The following is a 12727-nucleotide window of genomic DNA, read 5'->3' as shown; positions in this document are numbered from 1 at the left end:
CATGCAGGATTTTCCTGCTGACAGAGTGGCCTCGGGACTAGCTCAACTTAGTCGCTTCTTTCTCCAGGAGTCTTTGGCTCGCCTGGCTGCAGCGAGAGAGGAGGAGCAGCGTCTTAGACGGGGCGTTGCTTGCTTGCAGAGGATGCATGAGCAGCATCCAGACAGTTCTTGGTTGGAGGAGCAGTTACAGCAGGCTCGCCAGGAGCTTGTTAGCACAGAGGAGTGGCGCCATGAGTTTGTTTTCCATCAACAGGATCTCAGTGGACACAGGTGGGTGACAGAGTGACCGGTGCGCTTTCTTTGAGGGAGTGGGACCATGGCATACGCATGCCAAGGTCAGTCAGTTGAGGAGGCCCGACGGGTCAGTTGCTTCTGAGCCAGAGGACATGCGTGGAGTTGCTACTGACCTTTACCGTGAGTTATTGTCTGCAGAGCCTCAGTCAGAGCGTCAGGGTGCATGCAGGGAGTAGGTGTGGGCACAGATGCCTTGCCTTGGACTGAGGAGATGCGTCAGAGGCTTGAGTTGCCACTTCATCTTGAGGAGTTGCACACAGCTCTTAGTGCACTCCCCCGTGGTAGCTGTCTAGGTGAGGATGGCTTGACTCCCAGTTTTTTTTGGAGTACTGGGACTTGCTTAGCCCAGATCTTTGTAGTGCTTTTCAGTACATCTTGCACACAGGAGAGATGCCTGACAGCATAAGTGAGGGTCTTATCTACCTCATTCCCAAGGAGGGTGGCTCCTTGGATGAGATTCGACAGTGGCGCCCCATCACCATCCTCAACTCGGCCTACAAAATTCTTGTCAAGGCTCTGAGTTTGAGGATCCAGCCACTTCTAGAGAGCCTTATACATGGGACTCAGACAGGTTTTGTCAAGGAACGCAGTCTCCTTGACAACATCTTTACTTTTTGGGAGGCTTTTGCCCTAGTGCGGCTCCGTGGTGAGGATCTGGTGATTCTTCTTCTCGATTTTGAGAAGGCTTACGACAGAGTTGACTGGGACTTTTTGGAGGGCACTCTAGCAGGATGGCCTTCTCAGATGCTTGGATCAGAGAGGTGTCAGCTTTGTACAGACGGGCACACAGTCAGGTACTTTTGTCAGGAGCTATAGGTGATCGGTTCATGCTCACACGTTCGGTCAGACAGGACTGCCCTCTTGCCCCTTTCCTCTTGCTGCTCTATGCTGAGGCGATGAGCAGGTTTTTGGTGTCGCAGCAGGTTGGTCTACGAGGCTTAGCACTTCCTATTCGGGGAGATGAGCTATTGGACGCTGAGTTTGTTGACGACTCAGCCTTGTACTTGGATGGCCAGGAGGCCAACCTTCACAGTTGTGAGCAAGCTCTTGAGACCTTCTGTTGTGCATCTGGCACACTGATCAACTGGAGAAAGGCAGTGGCTTTCTCGGTTGGTAGTGCTCCTGTACCCGATTGGATGCCAGGGGAGGGTTTCAGGTGGATTCCCCCAAGGACAGTAGTTCGGTACCTGGGCTGTCAGGTTGGTTTAGACTTGTCTCTCGAGCAGATTATTGCTCCCCTCCTCCTGTCTATTAGGAGGAAGTTGCTACATTGGAGGTCCGCACGACTTTCTTTGGCTGGCAGAGTTGTAGTGGCCAACCAGGTGTTGTTGGCTACTATGTGGTACACCACTTCTTGCTGGATCTTCTCGAGTTCTTGTATCAAGCAGGTAGAGAGGCTGATCAGGAACTTCCTTTGGTTAGGGCATGACACTCAAGCAGCCCGGGCCAAAGTGGCTTGGCAGGTCATCACTCTTCCTTGTTCACAGGGGGGCTTGGGATCATAGGCCAAGCACAGCACAGCAGAGCCCTTCTTGGGAAGTTCATCGTTCGAGGACTTATTCTAGGTGAGGAGCCCTGGAAGGAGTTCTTGCTGCAGCGGCTTCGTGCTAGGGTGCCTCAGGCAGGAGGCCCCTGGCAACCTTCGACTAGATGGATCTTCACAGAGATGCGCAGAGTTGGCTTGAGTAGGAGACTGGAGGACCGCTTCGCTGTGGGTTTGCTTCGATCTTCGGAGCACTTGCAGCGAGGCGTGGAGCAGCGACAGCCTACTTGCACGGAGGAGCGGCTTCGACAACCCCTTGTTTGGAACCCCATGGTTAGCACTCAGAGAGGCCACGTGGTTGGTAGTCGGCCTCATGTTTCTTGGGGTCCTGTAGCAGCGGGTCCAACACGCTCTTTAGGTGACTGGCTACAGTTTTCAGGCTTGTCAGAGAAGCTGCAGGGCTTTCAGTTGCAGGGCAAGAGAGGGGTGCAGAGCATGTGCCGGGACATCTCAGAGGCAGTACCAGTTGAGTGGCTCACACCTCTGGAGTCAGCAGCACCCAGATGGATGGTAGCCTTCACGCGACTGGAGGTTCTCATCTCAGTTCGGGCTTGTTCAGAGACTGTTCCCTCCCTGTTTTTTGAGTTACAGGGTGAGGGACGCTTACAACGAGTTGCAGTCGAGGCCTCGCAGGTAGCTGAGCGCTGTTTTCAGAGGATCTGAGTGGTAGGCATCTGTGGGAGGATTTGTGTCATCGATCCTGACCCAGCTGCTCTTGAGACTGGACATTGGAGACTGTGGGCTTCGGAGTGCTGTCCACTAGCACGAGTACAGTGGGATCCTGGAGAGTGTCTATGGAGGGACCCTTTCTCTTCTACAGACCACCCAGGTGTCCCTTTCTTCCAGTACACTATTCGACTGAAATGTCACATTCTGGCAACACACAGAGAGGCTCGCCCTGCTGCAACACCTCATTGGCAGGAGGAGGGTCTCACAGTTGAGTTCTTGGCAGCTTTTTGGGAGAGGTTGTGGGACTCCAGACAGCCAAGGCGAGTCACTTTGTTTCAGTGGCTGGTCGCACACAGAGCTACAGCAGTTGGGAGCTGGCTTGTGCATAGTGGTCTCTCGGCCGCATGCGCAGCTTGTGACCATCTTGTGGAGAGTTAGCGCCACTATCTTTGGGACTGTCCCTAGGTGTGGCTTCGTGTTCTCAGCTGATGCCTGCTCATTCCACGGCTCGGCAGTACACTTTGGGGGCAGCCGCTTGGTCCACTCTCATGGGCCCGACACTACAGTTTGAGCTATCTTCCACCAGCAGGATGATAGTGATGCAGGGGGGGGGGGCGACCTACACTCCAGCCTGCCACAGAGCTTACTCCAGAGGAGTGGTGCAGTGAGAGAGAGGAATGCTGGGAGCTTATCAGTGGCCTGACACTCTGGTTCATCTAGCGGGTCCGTTGCTTCCGCATCTTTGAGGCTCGCCCTGTACCACCAGCAGAGAGTTTGTGATCTTTGGTTAGAGCTGATCCACACTCCCAGAGGACAGCTCGAGAGACTTCAGGGCAGCTGCGACCGCATGAGGGAGCGCAGAGAGGCCTTCCTCCGACTTTGGCGTCCTGGGCCTTTTTTCACCATGGTCCAGGGTGTACTCAGATGGCACTACGGTCCACCTGTGTGGCTTTTCCCTCCTCCCATTTCTTGATTTAGCCTCATTGTACATATGCTGTTTTGTCATTGGGAGAGTCTCCCCATCATGGTTGTTGTAGCCCTCTCTCGGAGAGGTGGTTGTAGCCCTATGGGCAGTTTCATTAACTAATAGAAGGATATTTTTCTTGGGAAAAAAAAATCTTGTAGATTACAGAGGTGGCGTGAAGGTGCTCCACCTCTTCTGCAAGGCTTGCTTGCTCCGATGGCGACAGAGCAAGTCGGATGGTGGGCTCGGCGGGGTTCGGTCGAGGGGGCTTTATCAAAGTCCCTCTGGGACAAAGCACGAGCCTCCATCTGTGTCTGCTACTGCCCGGGGCGGCGGGGGGAGGGGGGGGTTGTGGGGAGGTGCGGGAGCGTTGAGACGTCCTTTGTTGCTATGTGCCCTTTCTTAGGTGGATTCTTGAGCAATAGAGGGAAGATCGAAGAAGTGACGAGGGTGGGTGGATAAGTGTTGAGGGGCGGGGCATCGACATGTCCTTTGTTGTTGCGTGCCCTTTCTTAGGCGGATTTTCAAGCAACAGAGGGAAGGCCAAAGAAGTGACGAGGGCAGCGCTGGCAGGGCAGGGGGGAAGCAGCGGGCGGTTGGGTAGGATAAGGCAACACGAAAAGGACGGGGAGGCTGGGTGCAAGCATCGCAAGCAAGGGATGGGCAGGGCAGGGAGGGATGCGTGAGCGGAACGGGAGGCAGCAGGGCGGGGGCAGTCCGAACGATGAGGGAAGGAGAAGAGGGGGAGGGGCGGTGGGCGATGGCGAGAGCAGAGCAGCGAGTGAGTGGATCTCCGTCTTATGACTATTTGATGATGATCATATACTTTCGGTTCAACTTTTGAAGAAGAATCGTCTTATTCGAGAAACAAAGTACGACCATTTGGAACGGAGAAAGGGAAAGAAGGAATTCAAGGATGGTGGTCACAACGTCAAGTTTGACACTTTTTCAGGTTTGACAAACACAACAAAGCCTTGTTTGACACCACTTTCTATATTGAGGCTTGCAAAGCAGCTTCGTTTCTGAAAGGCAACACACAAACGTGGTGGTCAACACTCTTACTACACGGCAAGGCTCCAGGATGAAGGGTGAAGTTCAAATGTTTGTTTGTATCCATGTGGTTGACACTGCAATATGAAGCTGATGTACTAACGGCATGGAATAACCTTCACATGAAGGAAGACGACACCTTGCCTACTTTTACGCAGATTTTGGGATGCTTTCCGTCCACAGTAGCTTTTTTCTGGAAGGTGTCTGTAAAGGAATAGATGGAGAGATATTGTTGCGGTCTACCCAAGGAAATACAACTCTACTGTTTGAAGCAAAATTGAAGTGCCTATTTTTGACAACAAAACTGAGTGGGAGGAGTACTTTCCAGTGGTGGGGTTTGCTCACAACACTGTGTACACTTCTATGGGGAAGGCGCCATTGGAGATTGTCAAGGGTGGCAAAAAGGTTCCACCTTGTGCACCAAGGACAGAGCACTGTGTACAAGATGTGGCACATTGCTTGTGCCAAGGTAAAGGAGGCTTTGTAGAAGTTTCAAGCAAGGCATAAGAAAGCAGCAGACACGCATCGACACAACCTACAGTTGAAGGAGAATGATTGGCTGCTTCTTCGGTTTGAGACGGCACGCCTTACAAAAGCAGTTATTGGTTTACTGAGACACTTATTTGTACGTAGCAAGAGTGAGTCATATGGCAGCGGGATGCACTGGGAGGATGAAGCGTCCAGAGCAGAGACATCATACAATTCTTCAAGGGAGACAGACGGAGTCAAGATCTAGGAATTCAAAGCTTAAGAGAGCTAAGAGGACAAAAGCCAAAAAGAGGAGGAGAGAGAGTCAGAGAGAGATGCCTCCAATTAGACAAGCATACATGCCCACGGAGCCTCCACAGAATCTACCTCTTCAAGCTTGTTCTTCTTCGGCACAGTTTCTCCTGTGCTCCACATTCTCTTGGGGAATTTCTGTACCTTTATGTAGTTTTGATAGGGATGAAATTCCTCTTGCTGTACGTGTGACACAATAATAGGAAATTTTTCCACCTGTTGGACATCTTGTAATGGTATATGTCAGGAGATCTGAGAGACTGGCGACCAAGAAATTGGTCATGATTGTATATGTTATGGACATTTTGGGATCTACCTTTGTGATGATTGGCATTGTATATTTACCTTGAGATGTGACTTCTCTTGGAAAAGAAAAAAGAGGATGGTGATTGGATATTTGTATGGAGCAGTTGTCTATCTCAGATGCATACTGTTGATCCAGCCTGGCACTGCACATATGAGCAAAGCTGCTGAAGTTAGAACCCTTTGTTTGACATGTCACCAGAATTGCAAGGTTGAGATGCATGAATGAAGTTGTTCGAGGAAACATGCTCATCATCGAGCATATGGCAGCAAGAGGAAGTATTGTGAAATAAATGAGAAATTATTAAAATCTTTGACCAAAAATGGAGTATGTAACCGGGCGAAAGATTCAACCGTGCCATAAATAAACGTGATCACTCAGAAAACTTAAAAGTATGGATGTATATAGAGAAAAAATCAGTGCCAACATACATTATGTAGGAACAGAGAAAAAAAGGACTGACCAGAGGGAAAGCACGCTGATTATGTTCTTGGAGAATCACCACGTGCAGCTTACATGCATGTACATAGAGCCAAGAAGGTACTATTTGTGCGGGTTACACTAACCCGGCACATTTTATACTCATGCATTTTTAAGTACTATGTACATGCAGCTTACATGCATGCACATAGTGCAAAAGAGGGCACCATTTGTGTTGATTCCCAAACCATGCGTATTGTCTGTCATGCATTTCAAATGACTATGCATTTGCACACTAAGAGTACACAGGTTTAAGACACCTGTTTCAAAGGACACTTATTTGGAGGCCTGCCAAAGGTGAGGGTTGTGAAACTGGTTTAAGACACTCACATTACACATGACCAAATTTTCTGCAGCGAAATCAAGCACCAACAAACCTTCGGCATTTTCCGTAAAGAAGATACTCGTCTATTAGAGGGTCACCAGAATTTACATAAATGCCAGGCTGGAGAGGTACATCCATGTCCCGCATCCTCTTCTATGGGAGGGTCACCAGAATTTACATAAATGCCAGTCTGGAGAGGTACATCCATCTCCCACATCACACAAAACCTCTTTTTGTTAGCATCCAGTTTGGGAGAACAGATAATTTTCCCCAGTTATGCAGCTAGGAGTGGAAGCAGGCATTTTGTTGATAATCCTCAACGTCCATCTAGACAAGACATTTATAATCAAGCTTTGAAAGTCTTTTATGAGTGCCCCAGGGGAAGAGCATGCATAAGCTTGTATTAAAAAACAAAAGGAGACTTTTCTTACAGTTCAGTTCATGCAGCCATATCCACCATCGACACTAAGAACATGCATGTGGCCACTTTGAGGCTAGGAAAGGAAAGTGGCAACCCAAATGAAGTACGAAAAACTCCCAGTTAAGATTCCCTTGTCCATAGCCATCTTCAGGAGGGCTCATAACTCACTTCGGAGAGAAATCAGTGTCTATGAGAGGTGCTAAAAAATCATTTGCATAGAAGAGTGGTGCTATATTGGGTGCTTTCTTTGTGGTTTATTTTTGGTTTTCTTCAAAGATATGTCAGAATGTTACTAATTGGTAATTCTCGTTCTTTTAATCACAGGCTCAGCGAGGTTCCTTCATCTGCACCTAAAAAGTTTGATGAGTGAGCATCTGATTGCTATTGCATTGCTCAAACATTCAAACTTGGAGTTGCCCAGATTGGATGGCTTAGAATCTTCAAATGCTTTGACTTGCAAACAGCTATCACATGTTCCTCTATCATGTCGTCCCACTGAGCGTGAGTTCCTATATTTCTCTGTGTAGTTTTTTCCATATGGCAAACACATACGGGTATGGAAGTACGATTGGAGTATGCAGCCCTTTAAACATACATGTCCCTAATTTTGTTTCGTAAAACACAATCAATTACACACGGTCAGCACTCATAGTACCATAGAAATGTGGCACTTTTCACATCTTACTTTAGTGTTGAAACCACTACGAAATTAAATCATCATTAATGCCTCCATCAACCTCATTACCTTGAATTTTTATTGCCCATTTTAGCGGAGTATTATATTATTTTTCATAGGGGTATGAAAACAATGTTTCATACGGGTATGGCTCAAGTAACCATAGGAGTATGTTTCCAACTATGCTTTTCTGATGGAACCATGCTTTTCTGAACAAATTCTGGTGCATTTTGGAATTGTATGTCCCTCTTTCCAAAAAGGCCAAGAAAAAAAATATATAAATTCCTCAGTTGCATTTTAAAAAACAAGTATATAATTTGATCCCATGCATAGAATCGAAGTGAGAAAGTTCTGAGCAAATTGATATGCTACTATTGAGCATGCTACTTGTTGGATGCAGCAACCTATGAGGAACGGAGGATAAAACTTCTCAAGAAGAAGTCACAAAGCTCATCTTTGTCAACCCTGCTATCATGAATACACTAATAAATGATGCAGGAGTTGCTTTGCTGATTGCATCCAGAGGCTTGGCCAGTTCTGTTCCATGAGTTGTTGATAAGCTCCCCGCCCGTGCAAATGGAGGGAGCTACAGAATACAAGCGTTCTTTTCCAAACTTGCAGGCATCGCTTATCCATGTTGGGCGTACTCTCTATTGTACACAGACACAGTATCAGCTTGTTAACAATGATCATGCTAACAATGGTCAGGGTGAATGTTTCTTGTCTCTTCTAGGGATACAATTGACATTACAAGTGAAGGGTTCAGATATAGTTTATAATCCTTGAAACTGGATACACTAAGGCCATGCCATATAATCCAGTGGAATACCAGAGTTGATAGAAGCGCGGCTTTCAGGAATTACCTACTTGTCTTCTATTCTTAGAGCTACCTAAAATACCCAGTCATTTCCATGCAAACGCATATGTCTGAGGAAGTCTCATTATCCAGTTTTAGAACAATGTACTCGCTTTGAGATTTGGGTCCCCTGGCAAAGAAAATCTCTTTTTCCGTCAAAGATTATATTGCAGGAGTGGTATTCATATGTCCATTAGAGATGCTTCATATGTCCTCTACATCGCCGTATGCTACTTTGCACCTAGCAGCTCCAGGTTTGCACAGACAGGTGGAGGGGAGACAGAGGAGGTACACACACACGGAGGAGAGGAGGAGGATGATACACACTCACCATATGCATGTCTTAGGGACGAGATCATGGAGTACTCTAGACTGGGTGAAGTCTTCCTCACGAGGGATTTCAATGCCAGGACACAAGAGTAGACAGTGTGATATTTACGACTTCGACGACCCAGAGCTACTCTCCACTATGGAGGACACAGTGGCAGAGAGGATCTCTAGTGATACCACCACACCCACACCATATGGGAGGCACCTACTTCGATTGGGATCACAGCACCGTCTCGTTATCTATAACGGGATGGCGCAATGACCATCATCCGGCGGCGTGACTTGTATACCGCCATCAGTAGCCAGCGGAGGTAGTACAGTGGACTACATCATTGGCTTCAAAGAGACAGCCCACCTACTCACATCCTTCACCATCCCACCATTGCCTATTGGGGTTGACCACGCATATCTCGCCCTCTCTCTCACTGGCTCACCCATCTCACATACACCACCTACATCCACACCATACACCACTATACACTTCACACATGAGCTAGCCCACGTTTACTCAGCACATGTATATGAGGGGATCTACACTCTCGACATACACCACCTACATCCACACCATACACCACTATACACTTCACACATGAGCTAGCCCACGTTTACTCAGCACATGTATATGAGGGGATCTACACTCTCGACCCAGACACACCACTCTCTACACTCACTAGCCAGCTCTCAGCAGTTCTACACACCTCAGCCCTCAACTGCTTTCCACACACTACCCACAGTGGCCGATCCCCCCCCCCTCTGGGAGGATGCCCCAGAATCGCTGGTACGACGGGGAGTGCAGAGATCTATACAGACAGCTACGGGCTCGACGAGCCTTACAGGAGATTACTGAGAGCGAGGTCAGACGACAAATGAAGGCCATCACACGTCATAAACGGCGGGCCTTCGAGGAGGCACAGGAGCTTGAGCTATACCACCTTCTTATGAGTACAGACTACGCCACAGCATGGAGGATTCTGAGAGAGCCACGCCCCACCACCCCCCTGGAGGACCCCCAGATTTGGCATGATTATGCCGAGCGCTTGTATTAGATACCTTGGCAGCCACTAATCCCAGAGCCATCTAATCCTCGACCTACTACCTCGACTTTCTTCACATCTAGCATGGTGGAGAGGGCCATCCGACGCCTTCAGCATGGCCGATCAGCAGATCACACTGGACTACAGAGTGAGCACTTGATATATGCAGCAGACACTCTTTCCCCCTTGATAGCACGTCTCTTCAATCGTGCCTTGGTTGAGGGACTACCAGAGGAGTGGACTATGCACACCATCGTGCCTATCCACAAGTCTGGCAACACCCTGGATCCAGGGAACTACAGGACTATCATGATTGGCCACACACTGGCCAAAACTATATGGGGTTGTTCTTGAGGCAGAGCTTAGCACGCATGCAGAGGCATCAGGGATACGAGCGTCAGGACAAGCAAGCTTTCGACGCACTTTCGGGACTATCGATCACATTTTCGTGCTTCGCTGCCTGATCGATGGAGCGAAAGCACGGAAGAGGAGACTCTACTGCTGCTTTCTGGATTTCCACAAGGCCTTTGACACTATCCCTAGAGAGAGACTCTTCCAGTGCCTTCAGGAGCTACAGATACCATCTGAGATGATATGGGTCATTCATTCTTTATACGCACAGGTCTCTGGTAGAGTGCGCTGCCCAGGTGGACTATCGGATTCCATTGCTAGCACTATTGGTGTGAAGCAAGGATGTCCCCTCTCCCCGACTCTATTTGGTCTCTACATCGACGAGATATCAGATTACGTTCTACGTGCAGGAGGGGCGGGATCAGACTTGGCAAGTATACCAGTACATATTATGCTTTATGCTGATGATATCATCCTAGTTTCTGAGACACAGGAGGGACTACAGAGCCACCTACGAGCCTTGGATGATTTCTGCACACATCGAGGGCTCACAGTGAACCTTGGTAAGACCAAGGTCATGATCTTTCACACCTCCAGGACAGTGCGGAGCCGAGCAGTACTCACACCAGCAGGCGGGTAGGTCGATGTGGTTGATTCATATGTATACCTGGGGGTGACTTTCACTGGCACCACTGGTAGATTTTCCATGGCACAGGCAGCCCGAGACCGGCTTACACGAGGATATGCAGCGCTGGCCACCTTGTAGCGCAGATGCCATCAGACCCACTTCCAGGAGCCCCGCACCAAGGGGTGGCTTTTTGACACTAGTCACACCTGCCATGATGTATGCAGCCGTTGTATGGGCTCCAGGGCTATCTGCATCCCTATGGACACAGATAGAGCGCCCACAGATCATCATGATCTCCCGTTTGCTCCACAGCAAACCCTCAGTACCACATGATATCATCAGAGCAGAGCTAGCTACCCCACCGATGCTAGTAGAGGCTCTCTTTCAGACAGTTTGTTTCATACAGCGCATGCGAGAGCTCCCACCAGACAGACTCACCCGCAGAGCTTTTGAGGCATCGATACAGTTGCATCAGGAGGGGGACGTGAGGGCATGGTACTCACAGGTCGTAGAGTGGTTTACATCCCATGGCTTGGACATCACGGATCTGTCCCCTTTTCAATATGATCCCGACTCCCCTCACATACGCCTCTCACACATCGAGAGGAATCGAGTTCTCAGACAGGATCTCTGGCAACTATACATCAGGGAGACATGGATCACACCCAGAGAGCCTCTTCCCACGAAGAGGCAGTACTATAGAGACCACTTCCTCACTATTTTAGCAGATGGTTTCATCCAGAGACCGAGATACATGGATGTCTATATGCCACATAGAGCACGGGTCGCCATCGGACAGCTCAGAGTATCATCACACCAGCTAGAGATTGAGGCAGGGAGAGCGGCACATGTCCCCAGAGCAGAGAGGATATGCAGACTTTGCACAGCAGAGGTTGAGAGCGAGGAGCATTACGTATGCAGATGTAGAGCATATGAGGAGATTAGAGGCAGATATTTGACCTTGTTTGCAGATCAGCCCACTCTACATCAGATCTTTGAGTCCAGAGACCAGCGACAGCTCGGCCGCTTCCTCATAGAGGCAGAGCAGCATCGGGACACCCTCCTCCAGGCAGCACTAGGGATGAGAGACGAGCGCCAGACACAACTCACGGACTTTTTCCAGAGGACCATAGCAGCACCATCACTTTCGACCACCCAGAGAGGAGTGACTCTACAGCAGGCTGAGGAGGTTCGAGCTCACAGACGCCCACGCACACATGGACGTAGGGCACCCCGCCTACACCAGAGAGAGATCGAGGAGATCTAGGAGCACTACTACATATCCTTGGAGGAGCGACGTACTCGGGCTTTTGCAGATCCAGCCGCCATCTTACGCGGATTGTCCGCACCCTACCCATCCATGCATCATGTATTACACCCTGATTATGGGACTGGATGGAGTTAGAGATAGGATAGCATCTCATGATTGTATTTACCCCAACATATATGATTGCATCTCTCCCCCAGTTTTTGGAGCTCCACCCCCACCCTCTTTGTATCACCTCCCCCCAGACATTACACAGGATAGTTTACTTTTACTTTTGTACCCTTTTATCCTTTATGGATACACAGAGGACACCCACCTCATGTACTTTGATTTGTCTCATAGGCCGATTTCGGCCTCTTTATAGACGTTAAAAAATCTTTCTTTCTTTCTTTCTTTCATATACAACAGTCCTCATACTTTGTACTAGGTAACATGTTTCGGGCTACTCGTGATAGCAAGCTACATCTATAAGTTTTGATCAACAAGCTATCCAATCAATCCAATCGCATTTGCACGTCCAGCATACCTTCACATTTCGTTTCACCTGGTTTGCTGGCTTTTGAAGGTACAAAAATGTTAAGGTAGGCACAAATTATAAGTTTTGACTATTTACTCATCTGTATAAACATTATAAAAGCATTAAAGGAGTTATATTGCAGGGTGTCTTCATCGAGCTCAATAGAAACACTTCAAAACAAAGCCTATATCGTATCCTATACGTCACATTATGTATTGTCTAATGCATGGCTTACGCA

General features: G+C 48.7%; 2 protein-coding genes across 5 annotated transcripts in view; both read left to right on the top strand.

Annotated features, from left to right (window-relative positions):
• The window catches only part of LOC147436081 (Pseudouridine synthase family protein), a 180177-nt gene extending 171655 nt beyond the window's left edge, over positions 1–8522 (top strand). For 2 of the 4 annotated variants that reach the window (XM_086488979.1, XM_086488980.1), the window contains exons 14-15: positions 7155–7331; positions 7907–8522. In XM_086488979.1, coding sequence (XP_086345105.1) covers positions 7155–7331; positions 7907–7983 — 254 coding nt within the window. In that variant the 3' untranslated portion in view covers positions 7984–8522. Of the gene's footprint in view, positions 1–4678; positions 5699–7154; positions 7332–7906 lie in introns of those variants that run through there. The other 2 variants (XM_086488978.1, XM_086488977.1) reach the window with 1 other exon arrangement.
• A 149-nt stretch (positions 8523–8671) lies between these two features.
• On the top strand, positions 8672–12342 carry LOC147436080 (uncharacterized). The gene has a single exon (XM_086488981.1). The coding sequence runs from the start codon at positions 10821–10823 to the stop codon at positions 11970–11972; it is 1152 nt and encodes a 383-aa protein (XP_086345107.1). The 5' UTR covers positions 8672–10820; the 3' UTR covers positions 11973–12342.
• Positions 12343–12727: the final 385 nt, after the last annotated feature.

This window comes from Adiantum capillus-veneris, chromosome 18 (genome assembly GCF_014529385.1).
Source record: "Adiantum capillus-veneris isolate H3 chromosome 18, ASM1452938v2, whole genome shotgun sequence".
NCBI lineage: Eukaryota > Viridiplantae > Streptophyta > Polypodiopsida > Polypodiales > Pteridaceae > Adiantum > Adiantum capillus-veneris.
The sequence above is the reverse complement of the archived record's forward strand: the minus strand, read 5'-3'. Positions and strand labels throughout refer to the sequence as shown.